This window comes from Melospiza melodia, chromosome 2 (genome assembly GCF_035770615.1).
Source record: "Melospiza melodia melodia isolate bMelMel2 chromosome 2, bMelMel2.pri, whole genome shotgun sequence".
Taxonomy (NCBI): Eukaryota; Metazoa; Chordata; class Aves; order Passeriformes; family Passerellidae; genus Melospiza; species Melospiza melodia.
The window spans coordinates 67,075,070-67,096,833 of NC_086195.1; the positions used below are offsets into that span (position 1 = coordinate 67,075,070).

At 42.3% G+C, this 21,764-nt stretch overlaps 1 protein-coding gene across 10 annotated transcripts in view; it reads right to left on the reverse strand.

The window, feature by feature from the left end:
- The window catches only part of TENM4 (teneurin transmembrane protein 4), a 589,980-nt gene that overhangs the window by 62,187 nt on the left and 506,029 nt on the right, over window positions 1-21,764 (reverse strand). For all 10 annotated transcript variants that reach the window (XM_063148730.1, XM_063148734.1, XM_063148732.1 and 7 more), the window contains 5 exons: window positions 18,295-18,414; window positions 10,551-10,812; window positions 4,550-4,817; window positions 2,397-2,540; window positions 1,124-1,373 (listed from right to left, as the gene is read on the reverse strand). In XM_063148730.1, coding sequence (XP_063004800.1) covers window positions 1,124-1,373; window positions 2,397-2,540; window positions 4,550-4,817; window positions 10,551-10,812; window positions 18,295-18,414 — 1,044 coding nt within the window. The remainder of the gene's footprint in view (window positions 1-1,123; window positions 1,374-2,396; window positions 2,541-4,549; window positions 4,818-10,550; window positions 10,813-18,294; window positions 18,415-21,764) is intronic.

Sequence of the window (21,764 nt, forward strand, 5' to 3'; positions counted from 1 at the left end):
AATGACCATGGCATGTTTGTGCATGAGGGGCAAAGGGGATCTTGCACAAATTTGGCTGCAGTCCTTGCAGAAATGCAGTAATATGTTTGTCCTCAGCAGCAGGGGGATATTAAATCTGAGGAGGGAGGGTCTTACTTTCAGGAAGATTCTCACTTTCAGGCCAGATTTTGAGAGGTGAATGGGAATATTGAACCTTCCCAGCAGGCTATCCTCATACTGACTTCTCAGGACCTGAGTTCAGGCCTGTGAAGCACAGAAGACTCATTCAGGAACACTCCCTTACCTCTATTTGACTTTCCTGGAGTGAGGCTTCTCAGGCCACGCAAAGCCCCATTGCTTTGAAGTTTATGCTTGTATTTGTAGAAATTTTAGATAGGAAAAATATCCTCAGTGAGGTCAATTTGAAATTTGGTTCAGTTACAATTTATTCAATTTTCTCAGAATTTGTGACAAATCATACTTTTCTCTCTGCTTCATTATTTTTAATGGATGTTCCTGCCCCTTCCTCATTATTTCTCCTGGTATATTTTTTTCCTTTGCTTTCTGGCATTAAAAGAAAACTCTCCACTTACTTACAGATGCTTCCCATCTGCATATTCAGCCTGACACTGCTGCTCAGTTGGGAACTGAAGGGGGCTGCCACAGCTGTGCCCTCAAAAAACAACTACAAAACTCCAGTCTGTGACTGCCTAGAGTGATCATCTTGTCTAAATTATGAGTGATTAACAGTCCTGATTCACCTTTACATATCATCATCAGTGCTGTGTCCTTCCAAGTTTAGGTTATCTCAGAGGCTGCTGGTTAATTTTCAGCATTCCCACTGGTTTCTGACTACAGGAAAAGGCAGACATCAGCACAGCCTGATTTAGCAGCACAGAAATGTGTCAATATTTTTGGCATGTGATTCAGTTCTGGAAGAACTCGCTAGGCCTGTGTTTCTCTGGTGTAAATCAAAGTCAGCAGAGTTGCAGAAGAGGCAGATCCAGACAGCTTTTTCTCTGTTTTGCTGTGTTGTTCGATTTTTATTTTTTTTTTAGAGTTATGCTCATTTTTCTTTTGGGTACATAGGATTTCTGCAGAACTTAAGACCATTACTCTAACAGCCACATGCAGCACAGAGTACCTCAGCTCCAGTATGTTGGTGACATTGCCAGAGGGAAAGATCCTTCGGATGTAGTTGAAATCTCCAACATAAAGACTTCCATCAGACCCACATGTTAGGGCAACAGGAGCCAGGAGTTTGTTTCCATCTGCCAGACCATTGCAGCTTGGACAAGAAATGCTCCGCCTGCGGCCGTTGCCCATAATGCTTCCAATTACAGGTGGCTGCTGGGAAATGAACTGGTTTTCCCCATTTCCTTTATGCAAGATGCCTAGAGAGAGAGAAAACAGTACTATGGAAATTAAAGAAACAGGGAGACGGAGACCAAAGGGAGCACAAACTGGCAATGCTGCATGCCAGCTGGGGAATCTGTTAGGTAGCAAGAAGGCTGATCATCTTTCATAGTATTGTTTTGTGATAGTTTCAAATGAGGACCCTTTTTTTCTGAATTAAGTATTTCTTTTAGACCCATCACATTTCCTGCAGAAGGAAAACATGTAGGGAGAACAAGACTATCTTTACCTTTAAATGAAATGCACTTTTCAGCATCTTATGAATTTTTACCTGCCCTGTCTCCTGTTCCTCCTTGCCCTGCAATTTGCAATCTACCAGGTTAAAAAAAAAAAAAAAAAGAAATTACATAGCTCATGGAAAAGTAAGGGCCAGGAAGACTATAGGACATTCTCTAGAGAAATGTTTCATCTGCAAAGTTTTAGAGGAGCTGTATCTATTTTCCCTCTAAGTGTAGCACTCTCAGCAGTGATGTGGGTTGAATTAGATGTTTGCTCCCATACCACTATTATACAAAGGGACACAGTGCTTCCACCCTTGAACATGTTCAGATGAGCTTTTAAGCTTCCCTTCTGCAGTCCTCAGCAGTCTTTGACGCTTCTGGAACCTTCCATTCTCCTTTAGGACCCATGAAACCTCTTGTTTTGCAAGTACACCTTGCACATTGGAGGATGCCTCTGGGTGGATTTATGGTTAGTGACAGCTCCAATCTGAATAGGCCCCTCTTTGTTATTTCAGGAATATTTTCCTTCATAATACCCTTCTTTTAGGACACTACAAAATTGGGCTGACATTCAACTACTTCATGATGGCCAGCTTCTTTTACATTTTGTACATCAAACCGCTTCTAAATGTAGGTTACTAGAAATAATTTGTTAGTAAAATAAATGAGAGAGTACATGTGTTGGTCAGGTTTCTTTCTTTTTCTTGAATTCTTAGTGATAAGAAGCAACTGGGTCTTGCAATGCTGCATTACTCTTGTTATGAGTCACAGACAACCTACCACTTTGTATGTTGAGGGCATGGTGTTTGTCCAGGGACCATCCTCCAAGTTTGGAAGCATCAATTTCATAACCCTGAAGCACAGCTGTCCTCTTCTCCCACAGGATTAAGTCTGGACAGGATTCATACTCATAACCTACTGAAACTGTGAACAAGAGAGAAACAAAAGACTCCTTAGATTAGGAACTCAGAAATGCAGTGCCAGCACACACAGAGTCACAATTCAGCAGGGGTATGAGAATTTCTACATAAAATTGCTAATTCAATTGAAAATGTCATCATCATAATGCACAGTCTAAATATTTCTTAAAAGTGTATTCTGCATCTAAAAAGATCAGTGTCATTGTCAGTGCTGGGCAAATGTGCTAAAAATTTAAAAGATATGTTTTAAGGATATATTTTAAGACAATGGATATTAGGATTAGGACTTGATCTCTGGGAGTCCTTTCCAATTCAGGGTATTCTATGTTCTGAGAGTGTACACCACTGATGGACTCTCAAATGGGAGAATTTTACTCCTATCTAATTTCTCTTATCAAAGAGTGCATGCCAGGAACCTAATCTTGATTATGATCTTTCTTGGAAGGTAAAGACTTGCGCAATTCGTGCATGGGGCAGTGAGTCCCTCAGAGGCAGCAGTCTCAGCCAGGTTGACTTGTGGTCGTTGTTAATGTTCAAAATTTGCTTGCCGTGATGTCTAATCAGAGCCTTTCAGGAGTAACTCCACTGAATACACTGGAGTTGCTTAAAATTGTCAGCAGAAGGAAAATAATGGTTTTGACAGAATAATGATTCTTTTACAATTTTCTCTGAAGAAGCAGGACCATTTTCATTGGTCTGCTTTTCTTCTTCTAATCTTTACAGCTGAAGCAGAGTAGAACTGGAAGTTCCACACAAATGAAAAGCAATTACATAGATTTTTTTTTTACTAGATAGAAAAAAACCCTGTCTGATCTCACAAGTTTACCAGTGTCTTTTAAAAGTGCTGAGCTCTGAGAGAACTCAGGATTCGCCAACAAACATAGCCTTTTGCAGATTGTATCAGAAAAACATGTAAGTTAGGAAATGAAAGGTCAATGTTTTCCACTGTTCTGGAGGTGGGAATCATTGAAGGCATGAATGCTGATGTCCTCAGACCTGCTTGTGTACTCTGGAGCTGCAGAGTTGTTTCATGGAGCACTCCAGGACCCACTGGTGATCTAGCATCTTAAAGAGCATGCACGCAGAGTGCTTTGGGATATGCTACATTTCTCAGTGTGGACTCTGAGCTCGGTAAGGCTCAGCAGGGTGCATAATCCAGCCTGCTCAAGGCAGCTAAGCCTGAGTGAGAGGAGGAAGGCACCTATTCTTACTCCTAAAAAACAAGGCATCCTGCAACTCCTCTAAAGAGACTTATCTTCAGTTGAGCTATGAGGCATAATGAACCATGCTTCTGTCAACAGGAGCTGTATTTGCTAATTTGAGATCTCTCCCATTTTGCTGATACCATTTCCTGGCAGCCTGAAGGGACTAGTCCAGCCTCAGTTGAAGACCTGTAACTGAATGTCCACTGGGTGTTGACAGATGGGAAGCAATCACTGCAGAACTGCATTACTTCTGCTCATTAAACACCCAGTATGGGATGGCATTCTTGAATGGGTAACAAAGAGGAAACTAAGATTAGACCAGCCCTGAAGGTCAGGCACAAGGAGCAGTGGCAATCAGGGCTCTGTCCTAGGGATTCCTTTCAAAGCAGTGTTGACAGTTTTTGGCTATAGGTGAGAGGTAGCCAAACACTTCTAGTCCCAGGTAATTCCTTCTGTATGAATATGATGGGAGCAGCTCAGGATGTACGTGCTGGGCCATGAGCCAGTTAACAGGTAAGTACTTGCACTCTGTCCTTGGAGGTATTCAAGGCCAGGTTGGATAGGGCTCTGGGCAACCTGATTTAAAGGGTGTCATCCCTGCCCATGACTGGGGAATTAGAACTAAATGGTCTTTAAGATCCCTTTCAACCCAAACCATTCTGTGATTCATCTCCTGGGGAATGTGAGCTGCACTAAATCTGCAGGGACCATTCATGTGTCTGCAGGCAGACCATACTGATCTAGGACAAGGTTTATCACTGCCACTTAGTTGCTTCCAAAAGGAGGCACAAACCCCAGGGTCACTTACCGAAGGCTTCTGAGAGCCCGTACACCTTCTGGCTGTAGACATCTGTCTTGTCCCAGATGAAATAGTAGGACAGGTCTGGGGCTGCTGCAAACCACTTCCTGAAGAGGCGTCCCTCGACAGCCACCATGAGGTGGACTTTCATGAGGTTGAAGGGGATGGTGGGGTGGGTCATGCTGATCCTCAGCACTGATTTGTAGCCAGCTGTGCGGCTGCTCAGGTAACTCACTTTTATTTTACTGCCAGAAACGTTAATCTCCTCTTGTAGAGCCTATGGAAAAGCAATCCATGAGGTGTTAAATCAGCAGCGAGCAGACAGGAAAAGGCAGTGAAGCTGTAATTTATCAAACACACCTGTATAAAAGCTCTGGCAGGCATGTCTAAAAAGGCACCTAGTAGGCATCAAGTATGAAATCATAGACGTAACTTATTTCTGGAAGCTAAGGAAGGCCTCCTGCCTTCTCCATCTCTGCTACACGGCAGAACAGGAAAACAAAGTGTCACATTAAGTCAGTGTTTACAAAGAGACTCACTCCTAAAAGGAGTACCAGGACCCACAGAGAAAAGAGCCTGGGATCTCAGATAATTACAGCTCAGCAGTTTAGCTTCCATTTTCTGTCTTTTATCATAATAGGTTTTAGAGGCCTCTAATTTTTGTCCCCTGGTTTCCTTTTCCCAGTAAAATATCACACCCTACTTGGCCTTAAGGATGTTTCCTGGTCCTGATCATAACATGCAACTCTCTCCAAGACATTAGTCAATCCTGGTTCCACTCTCCCTCCTCTGACTTACCCATTTCTCCTGCTTTGAAACTGCTCCTCTCCTACCTCCTCTCTGACCCTCTCTACCTGATCTACCATCTACCTCTAGACTTTTTTTTCATCTGTGTTCTCGCCCTTATTTTTTGACTTCACATTTGTTCTTACTCATTCCGGTACTTGCTTGAAATTCCTTGCCTTCTTACTTAAGTGACTGAACTCTTGGCCTGACCTACCACCTACAGCTCCTTTCCATTCCCTTGCATTCTTCCTTCTCTTTCTTTTCCAAACTTCTCCATATTCTAAGTGAGCTGCTTTTATTCTCCCCCAGCCATAAATGTGGGTATTTTTGACTGACTGGGACAGTTATCTAACAGGTGCCCATTACAGTATAAAACTTCAGAAAAGACTGAAGAAACATCAGGGAAAGTATTTTCTGCTTTGAAAACAGAAAAGTCTCAATAAAGACGAGATTTTTCAGGTAATTTATTTGCTAAAGCAACACCAGAACTTAAAATTTTGTTTGTCTTCTTCTTCTTCTTTTTTTTTTTTTTTTTTTAATGGAGAAATGCTTGGAAAGCTTATGGAAAGTGATACAAGTACATCCCTAACACTGTGCTGATCTTTTATTGCAAAATGCTGGTAAAAAAATCTTAGGAGAAAAACATTGTCACTTTCAAGAAAACTTCACTCTTGGGTAAGCACCCAGCTTGGATATTTTTGGCACAAGCCAGCAACCTCTGGGGAATATTGAAAAATGAAGGTAGAAGCTTATCAGTGAGCAGGAAAGCCTGGTGGCTTTATGGGATGTGTTAAAAGGTCACAGCTGGCACAGTCCTCTCCTGTACCACTTCTGAAGTTCTTCAGCGTGCTGCACCCTAAATGAGCTTGGAAAACACATCTCTAGCAATAATCATCATTCTGAATATTAAGGGTGGGGGAGGCTGCAAGGCAGGTGGGTCAAGAGATCCACCCATCAGGAAGGGATCACATCTATCACAGCGTGATTCTTGAGGTGTCCTTGGGGTGCAGGGTCAGAAGCTGGACTCAATGTGGGTCTCTTTCCACTCAGGAGATTCTAGGATTCCATGATCCTTGTGCCTTCCAAGTTATGTCACTCCCATACCCAGCTCCGTCTATGTGGGAGCAGAAAACTTCCTCGGCATAGTGAGTTGCTCAGCTCTTACAGGTTTTCTGGTTAGTGCTATCAAAAATGACAAATCTCGTAATCTGGCCCCTGAAAACACCTCTTCTGAGATGTTATCCATGGCCCAACACTTTTTAAAGTGACAACTAAAAGGCTCAGAGTGTTGCAGCACTTGAAAACAGACACATCCAGCAGTTAAAGCCGCATTCCACTGTGCTCATAAATATTTACCTTCTCTAATGCAGTCTTTCTAATTTACATATCTCAGTGCTTAGGAGGCTGAAATATGACAGAATTGGGAAAACCCAGGATTTTAAAAATGTATTTTATGAGATCATCAACAAGCTGGATGGGGACCAGGCTCAACCAGAGATGAGCTCAGCCAAACTGCAGTAAAGGTGGTCCTTTGTATCAAATCTGTCTTCATATGTAACCCCATTAGGATAAAAACAGGCACAAATAATTGTCATGGAGATACTATTTAGAAAGCCTGCTTCAGATCCTTGTCATAAGTAATTATTTCTCTCTGCCGTGATCTAACTCTGCAGTCCACCATTCCAAAGAAAAGGTCATTCCAACACTGCCAAGGCACTGAGCAGCACAAGGGGCTGTGTTTAAAGGTATCTGCTTGAAGAGAGGGTTCAAATAGTAATTCAGGTGATTCAAAATGTATTTGTAGTTTGTAAGTTGTGACAAACTAGCAACAAAACATGGCACTGGAAGGGGGGTGTATAATTCAGTAGAATATCAGAGGGAGAAAAGGGGGAAAACAAGCTTTAAAACAATCTGAATGTGCTAGAAGTAATAAGAGCTAAATTGTGCCCTTATTTCTATTTGATAATTGCTGTTTGGCCCAGATACATTCATGTGCTGTGACTGCAGGCCTTGTGAAAGACTCTTAGGGTTTATCCAAGACTAACCAATATAATCTGCTCTTTTAAAAAGATCCAGCCACAAGGCTAGGCAGGCAGAAGAGCAGATTCTTCTGGCTTACTGGGGATTTACACAGGGTCACAATTTTCACTGTCATGTTCTCTTTCTCTGTGGTGAGAATCTGTTCTTGTCTTAGTAGCAATTTTTCTACTCTTTGCATGAGACAAGGTAGGAAATCTTGTTTCTTTGTGCTGGGTTACACATGTCTCTTACAGATACTCTTCACTCTGCCAGCAGACAGGCAAGGAACAGTCAATGTCTTTTTTTTTTTTGTAAGATGCTCAGAGAGAATTTTAAAAAGGAAAACCATTTTGAGTCTGATTCAGGGGCCTTAACATAGACATCAGTGCTTTTGAAACACTCTATGGTATCCAAAACTTCTGCAAGGGCATGACAACTCTGACATGGACCTTTCTGACATCTCCACCTTTCTGAAGCTACAGCTGGAGGCCTGAAGGGGCACTTCAGGGCATTCTGAATGGCCCCAAATCTGTCTGTAGGCACCTGAATAAAATATTAAAAATGTACTACTAGGTTTTTTGAATGCATCCAGGTAAAGAGCACTGCATTTATTTCTGCATTTATTTGTTGGAGCTCATGGGGTTCTTATCTACCCACTTGTCAAAACCTCTTTCCCAGCCCTGCTATCTGCTTGTCACCTCCTCCCAGCTATGAGCTTACACCTTTTATATTTAACATTTTCCTACTGAGAACTGTGTATTATAAAATGCAGCTGCGGGAATGGACAGCTAGGTTAATTTTTATTGTATGTACATCCAGTACAGAAATGAAAAGTAGTCCATTTCTGAACTGCAGTACAGTCAGGACTCCACCACAAATCAGATTCTCTTGTAAACTCCTGCACCACAAACTCTGCTAACCTTCAGTTGTCAATATTTGAGGTGGAATATTGATTTACAGGTTTTAGCTCAGACATATGGCACACAGGAAAAGCACTGTGTTCATCATGTATGGGAGTCATCTTATGTCAATTTAAGAACCTAAGTTAGGTGTCTGCTCTGAACTGCTCTTTTAGGTCTTGCCTACAGATAACAGCAGATACAGACAGACTCTTTAGAAGGTTGGTATTGCCTTGTAAACTTAAGAGTGGGATTCAATTCCAGTTTAAGGCATCTAAACCCAGATGTCAACTTATGTGATGTTTACATCACATAAACAACGTGATGTGAACACACACAATAATTCAGTCAGTGGAATCAAACTGATACCATCAATTTCAGTCAGTGGAAACTTACTGATACCATCAGTGAGAACCAGAAAGCTTCAAGGTGGTCAGCTTAAGTGATGTGTAGGCTCCACTGATGTACTGGTTAGATTTCTGTCCACTTAAATGGGAGCTTGGATATTTGGCACATATCCAGACAACTGCACGTGAACTCTTTATAATCTTAAAATTAATCTTTCTTATGTATTAGATTCTATAACTACAAGTGTCTCATGGGACTTGGGATGTCCAAGTGATCTGCCATTCACAAGGATATCCAGAAGATATAATGCAGGACACTGATAGGGGGATCATTCTGGATTGGCAACTGAAGTTCAAGCAGGACATCATCAGGACATTTCAAATGGCACCAAATATCGTTGATGAGGGTGGTAGAACATTGACACAGGTTGCCCAGAGAGATGGCAGATGCCCCAACACTGAAAACATTCAAAATCAGGTTGGATGGGGCTCTGAGCAGCCTGGTCTACTGGAAGGTGTTTGTGGCACCAAATAATGACTGAGGTTATGATCATAGTTGCACTGTATGAGATATTTGCTTTTTCCCAAGCAGCACTGACCTTTCATGATGTCTGTTTATTTCATAAAAAGATGTGGAAACCAAGATTCTGAACCAAGAATTTATAATATGATGGACTTTACAAGATACAGGACTTAATTGGTAATTATGCTGGGACAAACATGGGGACCATAATTGTAAATTAGTGTGAGAAAGGATCATAAGACTTGGTCCAGAGAGACTTGGTAAAGAGACCACTAGCTTTATTGGTTGCTGGGTTTAGCACCTGGTTTATTAAAATTAGAAGGTATAAAGTTACTTCGTTTCTCATTAATGGTACTGCAACCCCAGTGGAGTCACGCTGGAAGCACACAGTTTGTCTCTACACTTGTTATCATTTCCTCCTTGGCAGATTATTGTCACTAAAAGCAATACTCAGGGCATGCTGAATGCTGGCATATAAAATCCAGAGAACAGCCTGTCCAATGTAGCAAAGGTTGAATGCTGCTACATCCATGTCTTTCAACAGAATTAGTATTTTTAAGGAAAACTGTTAATTTAGTTCCTTGGACTATTCAGTTTAAAACAAAACTTTCCATTTCACAAAATACTTTGAAGCCACAGCAGATTGTTAAGGTTCTTTATCTGACTCATACTTACTCATAAAAATTAAAGGTAACCCTCTCACTCTGCTCATCTATTCCAAATGCCATGAAATGCAATAAAACTGAGGTGGTCTGCAGGCTGTCCCCTCTCACCCACCTGCTGGCTGACTGAATGTCTCAGCAGCTGAGTAGAGTGGGGGGGTATGACTTCCAACCATGAGAAAGTTCACTCCAATACTCCACCACCAAGGTTTATAGTGCCCAGAGGGTGGAATTTGCTCCTGAACAGAAGACAGGCATTAAAGCATCAGCCAGAAGGGCATCAGCCTGGTGCTGGGCATTTTCAATACCCAAGGGCTGAGACCAAGGGCTTGTTGGTCACACAAGGGTCCCAGCTCATGTGTTAGACACAAGTGCTTTGCCTCCATCTCTCAGGGATAGGAAAAAAGAAATCTGGTAAAGTGAGTGTCTGGGAGCGAGTGCTCCTGCCAAATGTCTGAAAAATGGGGTATCAGATGAGTGCTTATTGTTAGGAGAGCAGGGGAACAGTTGCATTTGTGTTGCTCAAAGCTGTCAAAAGAAGCACAGAAAGAAGATGGGGATGAGGAGGCCCTGGCAGAGGTTGCCCAGAGAAATTGTGGATGCCCCAATCCAATTCAATGCCAGGTTGGATGGGGCTCTGATCAACCTGGTCTAATGGACAGTGTCCCTGCCTAAGGCAGGGGGGCTGGAATTACCTGATCTTTAAGGTCCCTTCCAACCCAAACCATTCCATGATTTTATTACTAATTGTCCCTCAGCTCAAACGGCTCATACCTGGATTTCAGGAACAATAGGACCTTTCTCTGAGCAGGAAGTTGCAAAAGCAGTGAGCGGAGAAGGAGAGACCACAGGGTTGGGCCGGGCGAAGTTACTGAGGTCACAGCTTGGGATCTCGTTCTCTTCGTGCCTCATGACGATGGTTTCCATCACAAAGAAGCGATCCCACGGCAGCCACAGCGTGTGCTCCTGGGTGATGAAGGGAGCCCGCTCAAAGTGCAGGATAATGGAGATTCCACCAATGGTAACAAGATCAAAGCTGTTTTGAGAGATGGAATACAAAATTAGTGCAAGCACTACCCCATCTGTTTGTTTCAACTGCCTAGCAAGGACCCCAGAAAAATAACTGCAAGAAATGTCATCAGTCTTATTTTATGAACCTAAAATCTGCAGCCAAAATATAGTTTACCTGAGTAACAGCAAGTGCTGGAGGCAGAAGTCCAAGGCAGGAGTCCAAAGAAGTCCAGCTTCTTTGTCCTCATGTATACTGAAATCATACCCATCCCTTTTTTGAAACATGTTTATCTTTGTTGGTGCTTTTCTAGCACCAACTTATTTTGGCCATATATATTAATTTTCTTTTTTTTTTTTTTTTTTAAGTTGTGATTATCCAAACAAATGCACAGATTGGACCAATTCACGTGATGAAATAAACTATTTGGAAAGAGGTTTCTCTGACATATCCCCATATGAATTGTCTCTTGGCATCTCGCTAACTTGACTAATGCCTAATGCAACCCAGGGAACATGGAGAGCACAGTCATGGACTGAACCTAGTTTACTAGAAATACCTACAGTGCAGGGTGTCTGTGGGCCACAGCACTCTGGACATCATCTTTTTTGACTCTTAAACATTTAGAGCAGTGCAGATGAATCACTGCCTGTGGTCTCTGACTTCACCCTAAGCTACCTCCTGCCAAGTAGCTTATCTGCCTGTGTTAGTGTTGGATAACAGACAGCCCTCCAGAGCTGTGTGAAAGAATGTAACCTTGATTAGGAAAATGTTCATCCTCTGGATGTAAAGATGTTGGGGTAAGGTTCTGGTGGTTTTCTTAGTTTTGTATTTAAACTTCTCATTTTGTCACAGATGGAGATTTTATCAAGTACCACAGGGATATATCCACTATGCACAGACCCAAAAAAGAGGTGTTAAGTAAGAAAGGAAAGGATTTCAACAGAAATTGACGACCTCTTGTTTTTGCTCCTTTGTGTTTTTCTCACTGTCTCTTCGATTGCAATGCCAAACATGTGCTTCAGGCAAAGAAAGTTTTCTCATCCCTGCTTTTCAGTTTCATGCTTGGTACTGCTGTATGACACTCTCACTGAGAGTTTATGCATGTGATCAGGTTCACTGGTTTCAGCAGAGCTGCTCATGTGCTTAAAGAGCTACGAGCCTAAGTGCGTCTCTGCATGAGAACTGGGATCTGAAACACTCTTGATTGCTCAAAGCCAGATGATGCACCTTGTAAATACATGGCAAGAAAGGTGAAAAAACTATCTAAAAATTATTTTTTAAAATTAATTGTGAGGCTTTCAGATTGGAGCAACAATGGGCATGAACTGTTTCTAAAAAATGTCTTTGTCAAGGAATTTTTTGGGGGAACCTTTTTTATTTCATGGTTTATGGACTGAGGTGCCATTTAGGAAACAGAATTATGAAAAGGTTATTCATTAAAGAATGTTGAATTGAGTCCATGAGAGGAAGTGGAAAGCACTTCAAAAAGCCAAAGCCATATTTATTCTACCACTTGAGTTGGGGCATCATGTTCCCAGACCTATGGAGCTTGGCTTGCTGCAGCCTCAGGAGTAACCTGCTGGTTCCTGCCAGCAAAGCTGCACAACGTTTGTACCCTGATGTGAATGTTTCTAACAGTCAATTAGCATTTGGCAACTCCTTCAGCTGGGAGGGAGATGCTTGCTCTGCATGGATCCAGGCACTGAACGGGCCAACAGGAGGGAGGAAATAAACATTACAAATGATTCTCAACAAGTTTTTAGGCAAGTTGGAAGAGGTCTTATTTGCAAACACCTCTGTTTCATCCCTTTGGCTTCACTGAGCCTGGATCAGAGATGGAATCTGCTGGGGGGAAATGTCTTGGCCTCTCCTGCATCCCCAAAACAGGATGCAAAAGGGAAAGCACCACCTCCATGTCAGGCTCCAGCAGCTGTGAAAACAGAACCATGCAGTATTTTTTAGCAAGTGGTGTTGCTCACAAGCTGGTTTTCCCAGAGTCCCAGGATGCAGCTTTCAACTTATCTTGATGAACTAAACAAAAGGTAAACCCAAAATCAAGCAGAAAAAAACAAACGGAAAACACCTCCCAGTTTCTCTCAGTGAAATTAAATTTAACAAAAAGAAAACTGTCCTGGGATTGAAGAAATAAGATAATTTTATTTCTGTTTTTGCTGCTCATCTCTGATGTATTTTTTACCACTCCATAAAAATCATACTTGTCGTACAGTTGTTTTGTTGTTTTTCTTTAAAGACTCTGGAGAGACAAGCCGAAGGATGAAATTATCTATTTATCCAAAGCAGCTCAAAAAATAAAAACCCCACAGGAAAGTGTAACCCTTTCTCATGTCTCTTCTCTGAAAGCTCATTGTTTTTGGTATTTCTGAAAAAGCTTTGCAAAGGCTGCTGAATGTAATATGGAAAAGGTCTGGAGACTTACTTGCTGCTTTATTGTGTTCCTACACCCAGGGATACTGAGGACCTGCAGCCTCTTTAAACTATCACTTTAATAAAATTTAAAACTTTATTTAAAAATGTGGTTTATAATACAGTACTGATACTTTGAACTGTCTGTTATCTTTGCTTTACACAGAAATGCATACAACAGAGTAGTTTGAGAGTTGTCACTTTAAATTCATGCCCTGTTATATAAACAAAGTCTCTGGTGCAGTAATTAGGCTAAAAACACAAGCAAGCCTTGAAGTTATAGGAGTTTTGCTGAGTCTAAGTAATGTGACTTAAACAGGACCAGGGTTTCACTATTTCAGGCTGTATCTGAGCAATGTTATAGGAGAGACCTGGAATAAAGTGAGTCCCCTTACAGAGGTGAAAAATTTATCTCACTATAATTCTAAAACTGAAATTTTACTTACTCATTTGGAGACTTTATCATGCCAAAAAGAAACCTCAAAACCCCCAAACCTGGAGTGACAAAATCAGCTTAGAAACCAATCTAGCTAAACTGATGCAATTGTATCTTTAAAGTCCCTTACTTAAAACCCCAGTTATTTCCCTGCTATCAGTAAACTGATTTACTAAATCAATTTAAGGCAACTCAGTGCACATTTTCAAGAATATATATTCCTATGGTGAATACGCCTAATAATAAACCTGCTGAGTTTTATGCAGTTATCTCATGACCCCCGGAACAAGGTAACTGCTTGCATGTGTGCTCCCATTTATTCTCCAAACCAGAATGACACTAAAGATGGGAGGGATGACCCTCTATGACTGGGAATGCTCTGGACTGCATGCAGCCTGCTACTGTAGTTCAGGAGAACCTGCTTCTTGTCTAAGAGCATCAATTCCTTAAAACAAAGTTGACTCAATCACATGAAAACTTTGCTGTACAAAAGCTGATGAGACATGCCCTATTAAAAAAAATACTCAAACCCATAGAAAAGATAATAGAAACTGGAACAGCATGAATTCTTTACATGATTTGGAAAGTGCTTTATATATGGCATTAAATAAATACTAGAAAAATCAGTAAGGAACACAAGTAAATATTAACTCTCTTTCACTGGCTGGTTCATTGGACTGGGAAAGTCAAGAGATGCACCTAATTGTACCCACTAAATCAGAGGCTGGGATTAGAAATCAGGATGTCTGACAACATTTTTTGCCCTGACAAGTTTTAGCTTGAATGGTCTTATATAGTTCAAGGTAATTTACAGACCACTGAGGAAGTCACTGGACTCAAGGATGGATTTCAAGGACTTTGAGTGACCTGGTCTAGTGGGAGTTGTCCCTGCTTATGGCAGGGGAGTTGGAACCAGATGATCTTTAAGGCTGCTTCCAGCCCAAACCATTGGGTTCCATGAATTTTGGTGTTCTTTAACTTGTCCATTTATGGACAAGTGGTTTTTGTCCACAGAGTACCTACAGAGTACACAGATGCACTGATGTGCCTGTTCATTTGACAAAATACCTGCATGTATCCCTTAGCCAAGTTGGGAGATATATTCATTATTCTGGAGGCTCAGCACTGCAACTGGATAATTTGTTTGATGTTTGTGCACCAGGTTTCTGTAGAAGCAGACTGCCTTGAGAGGAAGGTGAAGAAAGTGAAATCAGAAGAGCTGACACCACAGAGTCAGGGGGTACACTGACTCCCACCAGTTGCCTACAGAAATCACAGCTTTAGGATGAATCCCACTTGGTCACAGATTCCTTGCTCTGAGACAGCTGATCTCTGTCATTTTTATCACTTAGAGCTGGGTATCTGCTGGGGGCTGAGTCAGCAAGCTGCAGCCCTGAGCTCCTTGAAACTAATTTAGCTTTTGGAGGCTGGCAGCCACTCCAAGGAACCAGGAGTCCACCGAAGCCTGGTGGAGCATACTGATGCTCCGGCTGCATTGCCTTCTGCCCTGTGCCCCTGCTCAGCTGGACTTTGGGAAGCACATAGCATGGAAGGAGCATCCCTAGCTTGAACTGCCAGTAGAAGTAGATTTGTAGCATGGGGGGGTTACCTCTCACCACCGAAGAATCAGAAAGAAATAGTTGCTTGAATATTACAAAGGTCTGGAGCCTGGATGGCAGCAGTCACCTCCATGCTCTGTCCCTTTAGCTTTCATGTTTGCTGGCTAGAGGTCCAGTTACAACAGGGCCCCTCTGTGCTAGGTCCAGCACAACTGCAATGTAAAGAGATGGTTTCTTTCCTCAAAGTATTTGTAATCTAAATTGATTACATACAGCAGTTGGGTGTTGTACACACACAAGGAAACAGACAGACAGACAGAACAAAAGGTTATGACAGGCACTGTTGTCCAGCAATCTTTTAGTCATATTTATCTGTTCTACTGGATACAGATTTTGTGCTGATCCATACACAGCAAGCTAAATATGAGAGTGTGGTTTGGATCCCATTTTGCCACAAAGTAGATTCAGTAAGGTTGCCAAAGATACCCTTAAGCACAAATGTTCAAATTTTCTCCTTTTTGCAGCAATGCCTAAGCCAGTGGCAATAAGAAGACACCAGCTCCAGGGGTGTCCTCTTTCTGGAATGTCTCTTTATCATCTGCATTTTATTGTCATATCGTTGAAGGGTTGGAGCATCACTTGGAAAACCTCCCAGTCCCCACTAGTGTTACAGTAGGTGTGAACATCCCTGAGTGTGAACCGGACAGCATCAAGCACACGTGTCTAGCACATGTTCTTCTTTTTCATTACAATTCTGTTTCTCTGGCCAACTCAAATGAAACTTGTGGATTAGAGAGGTGCTAAAACCCATAAATCCTCTCCCAAGTGCTAGTGGTTAGTAGTCAATATGTAGAGCATATGCAGCTGGAAGCCCTTCTGTTATGCTTTTGTTCTTAAAAGAAAGGGAGCCAATTAGCACTGACAAACAAAAGATAAGATGAAAGACATTCCCAATTTGCACTGCTTTTGTCTTGGTTGAGCATGATTGCTCAGATTCTGCCTCTAACACAACCGTAATCTTAATGACTTCCTAATAATTTCAACATGAATTAACAAGAATATATCTGCTGGGAGCAGGAGACATCTTTTTCTATGCATGGGCACTGCATTACCAAATTGCTGGCTAAAGATTCTAGGTGATATCACTAAATTTATAATAACAAATAATGGGAAGGAAAGGGGGGAGGGGGGAGGAGGGAGGGGGAAGGGAAGGGAAGGGAAGGGAAGGGAAGGGAAGGGAAGGGAAGGGAAGGGAAGGGAAGGGAAGGGAAGGGAAGGGAAGAGAAGAGAAGAGAAGAGAAGAGAAGAGAAGAGAAGAGAAGAGAAGAGAAGAGAAGAGAAGAGAAGAGAAGAGAAGAGAAGAGAAGAGAAGAGAAGAGAAGAGAAGAGAAGAGAAGAGAAGAGAAGAGAAGAGAAGAGAAGAGAAGAGAAGAGAAGAGAAGAGAAGAGAAGAGAAGAGAAGAGAAGAGAAGAGAAGAGAAGAGAAGAGAAGAGAAGAGAAGAGGCTATTCATTTGTTAGGGAACTACAAGGATCATCAAGTTGAGCTGCCTCACAAGTTCAGGGCTGATTAAATTAAACCACGTTATTAAGGGCATTGTCCAAATGCCTCTTAAAACACTGACAGGCTTAGGACATTGAATGCCTCTAGGAATGCTGAGGTTACACTTGGTGGTGGTAGCCTGGTGTGCATCTATAGTGTGAGCTGCAGCTGAGCTCCTTGGGGGGCAGGAGGCCAAGCCAAAGCCTGAGGCAAGAGTCAGGGAACTACCAAGTAGCCACAAGGAGAGACGACAGGAGCTGATAACTCCAGACTTTCCCAGGCTTAGACTGTGAGGGATAAAATCTATGGTTTCCTTTGTCCAGGGTCCCTCCTTGCAGGCAGCAGCTTGGGCTCTTTTGTTATTTAGTTATTGTACCAAGATTAAATTGTTTTAGGGATCCGGACACGAGACACTGCTATGGGACACCTGAGGTCTAGCGGGTGAGGAACCCCGGTGTGACTGTGTGAGTGTGGAGTGTGGCTGCAAAGGGACCCCTGTCCCAGCTCAGGTGGTGTGAGTGGCTTCTGGATAGTTCAACAGGGAAGTTTGCTTAACTGGAAGCCTGCTTCAGTGTTTAACCCTCTCAGTTAAGAAATGTTTCTTCACGTCCAGTCTAAATCTCTCCCGGTTTTGAGCCATTCCCATGAGTCCTATCAGTGGATACCAAGGAGGTGAGCTCAGTACTTCCCTCTCCACACCTGCTCCTTAGGAAGCTCTAGGAATCAATGGGGACACCCTTCAAGCCTCCTTTTCTCTGAACTAGAAAAACTCAGAGTCCTCAGATGCTGCTCACAGGATATTCCTTCCAGCCTTCTCACTACTTTCTTGCCCTCCTCTGGACACATTAAGGGACCTGAACACTTTTCTTAAATTATGGGGCCCAGAACTGCATGCAGTGCTCTGAGCGAGGCCACACCAACACTGGATACAGCAGGACAACCACCTTTTTGACAGGCTGGTCATGCTGTGTTTGATACACCACAGGTTGGGGTTTGCCCTCTTGGCTGCAAGACACACAGCTCTAACAGCTCCTATTCAGCTGTTGCTGGCCAGCACCCTCAGATCCCTGCATGCAGGGTTGTTCTCCAGCCACTCCTGTCTCAGTTTATACTTGTGCCTGGTGTTACTTTGTTCCAGGTGCAGAAAATCCAGCATTTTGACTTTTTAAAATTCATCCCATTCATCACAGCCCAACGCTCCAATGTACCTACATCCCTCTGCAAGGTCTCTTGTCCCTCAGGAGCATCAAGACCACCTCCCAGTTTGGTACCATCAGCATCTTGCTAATGGTGCATTCAACTCCTGCATCCAGGCCATTGATAAATGCACTGAACAAGACTGGCCCTGGAACTGAAGAGCAAGGAACAGAACTGGGGATCAGTCACCAGCCAGATGCAGCCCCAAAACAACCAACATTAATGCACCAACATCTTCAAAAGGCATGAATAATAAACGTGCTCTTGGAAAGAGTTTCTCTTTAGTGGTCATGGCAATAATGCTGTTACTGCTGCCTGAACACTGTAAATCCCGTACAGACATCCTACCTGCCATCTTGTCTGCTGATTGTGTATCCAAACAGAGGATTGTTGACAAAGCTGATGTTCACTCCAACTAAAGGGGTCCCATCTGCTGTCATCACCTGGCCTCGAATCACACATGCATGTCTGCAAGAAAGAGAAAAATAATAAGAAACAGTAACTCTTTTGGACAAATGCAGTTTCTTCCTCTGTTGATGTGGCTAGGAATTCCTATGGATTAGAAAGGCAAGGCCTTTATAACCTGTAAAGCTGGAGGTCACACCATGTGTTTTGATGGTGGGATGCTGCCCTTGAAGGCTTTCTCAGGCATTGTGTAAAAACCTTGGATAATCAAAGTGAGGTTTACAATTACCCTATTATATGAAAGCAACTGCTGCAGCATATCCTTAAGTATAAATTTCTGTAGGATTTACAACATCACACTGGAATTTCACACAATCACAGAATCTCCTGAGATGGAAGGGACACACAAGGATCACTGAGCCCAGCTCCTGGCCCTCCACAGAACAGCCCTCAAATCATACCACGTTCCTGAAAGTGTTGTCCAAACACATCTGCAACTCTGGCAGGCTTGGTGCCACGACACTCCATCAGGAGCCTCTTCCAGTGCCCAACCAGCCTCTGAGTGATGAACCTTTTCCTAACAGCCAGTAGTGTTTTAACAGTATTGCCCTAATTAAAAGCAAGGTGTATTTTTAAATCAAAGAGAGCTGAAAATTACCATGCAGTACATGGACATATTTAAGGCACAAAAGCCCCAGAAGATCCTGACCAAGGCTTGGCAGCTCATTTCTTTCCCATTTGGGAAAACCATGACAGAAAATTTGCTGGGTTCAGAAAGCTTCCTTACAATTTGCCTGTGGAGCTGAGCACACTAATAGGATGGGCTTTTTCTTCCCCTCTTTTTCTTCCCAAGTTTGGTAGATTGCACCATTTTATAGGCTACATATATTCCAACTACTCTGTGATCTGTAATATGCTCTTTTATCTAAGGATTTCAAGGACCTTTACAAACACTGATTAATACAGCCAGATTGGTATTTTACAGAGAGAGGAAATAAAACATGGAATGATTTTCAGTTGTCCAAGGTCAGTCAGAAAACCTGCAGTAAAGCCAAAGACAAATTTTCTTGGTTCTCATTCCAAAGTCTGTTTCCAGACTTCTAAGTCATTACTACATTGCTACCTTAGAAGCTTCCCATAAAGACAAAACATCACATGTCTGTGAGAGTGTCCGAACCCAATTTTTGGCTGAAGGTAACTATTTTTCTGAGCAGCAACAGCAAATTGTAGTGTCAGCGTGCTAACGTGACCCAATGAATAATTTTTCTAAGTGCTGTCCTGCTGGAGAGCAGAGATTGAAAGCCAATGTTTCTCCAGGTGCAGAACCAGATCTCAGCTAGAGTAAATCATCCCAGCTGCACTTCAACGGAGCAATGGTGCTTTGCTGGTTCACTGAGGCAAAGGATGATTTCTGCAATGTTTTGTAGAGATGATTTCATAAACACAGATCATTAGGGAAAGAACCAGTTATTTTCTTACAGTCCACCTAAAAATCTGAGATTGTATAATGCAAGGAGATAAAGCATAACTTCTATTTAATAAAAGCTGCACAATTTTTACATTCCACAGTACAGCAAACAGACCATTTGCCAGGGAGTCTTAAAAAAATTCCTGCTGATCTAAATGGAGAGCTCCAATATTATCAAAAATTACTGCAGCGATACCAAAATCTGTCTGCAATCTGAGATGTGACTATATTCACATGTAATTTTGGAATAGGTCACAAGAAAATTAGATACTGGAAATTATTTTTATATCACTGAGTTTTCTCTGATGTATCATCACTGACTTCTTAGGAGTCATGTAGGAAAAGACTTGGACCAAGTTTGGAGCTAATAATCCAACAATCCTACAATGGTTTGGGCTAGAAGGGATATTAAAGACCATGTAGTTCCAAACTGCCTGCCTTCCACTAGACTGCTTTACTCAGAGCCCCATCTAACTTGGCCTTGAACATTTTCTGGGATGGGGCCAATGACGGGAACAACATCCTTAATATTTCTTTTGCTTCTCCCATTAAGGGCTCTAACTCAGCTTTCCATATATAACAACTGGAAAACAAGAATCCAGTACAGTATTATGCACATCACTCTCTAACACACAGGTAGAGCATAACTCAAAATAATCAAGATGCCATGGAATATGCTTGGAAAAATGTCAATGCTTGGAATAATCCCAATGAAGTCAACAGGTCACCACCTGCAGTGCAATTTTTGTGTAAAGTGAACATGTCTGAGCACATCTCTGAGCCAACAGCAGAACCTGGGCTCTCGTTTCCCAGTTTTTTTCATGACCTGCTCCACTCTGCCCCATCTTCTTTTCCATGCTTCAGAGAGACCAGAGTGGGTTTGAAACTTCCTTCTCTCAGTTTCTCATCAAATGAGCTGAATATTTTATGGAAGACAAGGAATCACTGCAAACTCTTTCATGAATACTAACACCTGAGTACAAAAGAATTGATGTTCTGTACCACATATTCAAGTAAACAGTGCAACTGCAAATGTTTTAAAATAATAAGAACAAGATCATACATTTCTGTGAATCCAAGAAGAACACTTCCACCTGTTTTTTTTTTTCTTCTAAGGGGTCAAAGCAAGTAAAGAAAAACAAACATGTTGCAGGTGCCTCTCCTACTGCCCTATACACAAGACACGTCCGGGCAGTTTTAAAGTTCTAAGTAACAGTGCAAGCAGCTTGGCCTAGACCCTTGGCTCAGTAAATTTGGGATGTGCTTTATATCCACAAGCATCTGCTCCATTACATATCACTGACAATTACTTCTACAAGCACCAGCACAAGGTGGGCAAACAGCGAGTTTCCTCTCACCTTGGCAGCTGTAGCAAATGCATTTGACAGCCCACCTTTGGAAGGAGACTCAGTTCCTATCCTGGATGATGCTTCCCAGCACTCATCCAACTCTTCTAACACACCTATGTGCTCATGGACTTGGAGGCTGTCTCTTCTCAGAGAAGCAGCTTGTCAGCAAACCCAGCTGCATCCCCACCCTCCTGAGGACTGTAACCATTGCTTTATTTCCATGCTTTAAGGAAAGATGTTTCCACTAAGGGGACATCATTCCCAACCCACAGCAGTAAAAAGAAGATGGAGCAAGATGCATGAATCTGAATCCATTTAAAAGAGATAGAGATGGAAACTGGAAGAAAACTCAAGCCCAGACTGTCTCTGATGAGTCTCAAATCTTCTACTTCCCTGGGTGATAAAATTTGTCCCACTTGAATAAAACACAGTGCATTGGAAGCAGCTGGCTTCTCTAGTGTCAACATGTCCTTTATGAAGACAAGATTGAGTGTCTACAATGCCCCAAGCCCCCCAGGATCCTGGTTAATGCTAATTTAGTCAGCTATTTCCTTCAGCTGACCTTGGTCTAAATGCAATTACCCTGCAAAGAAGTT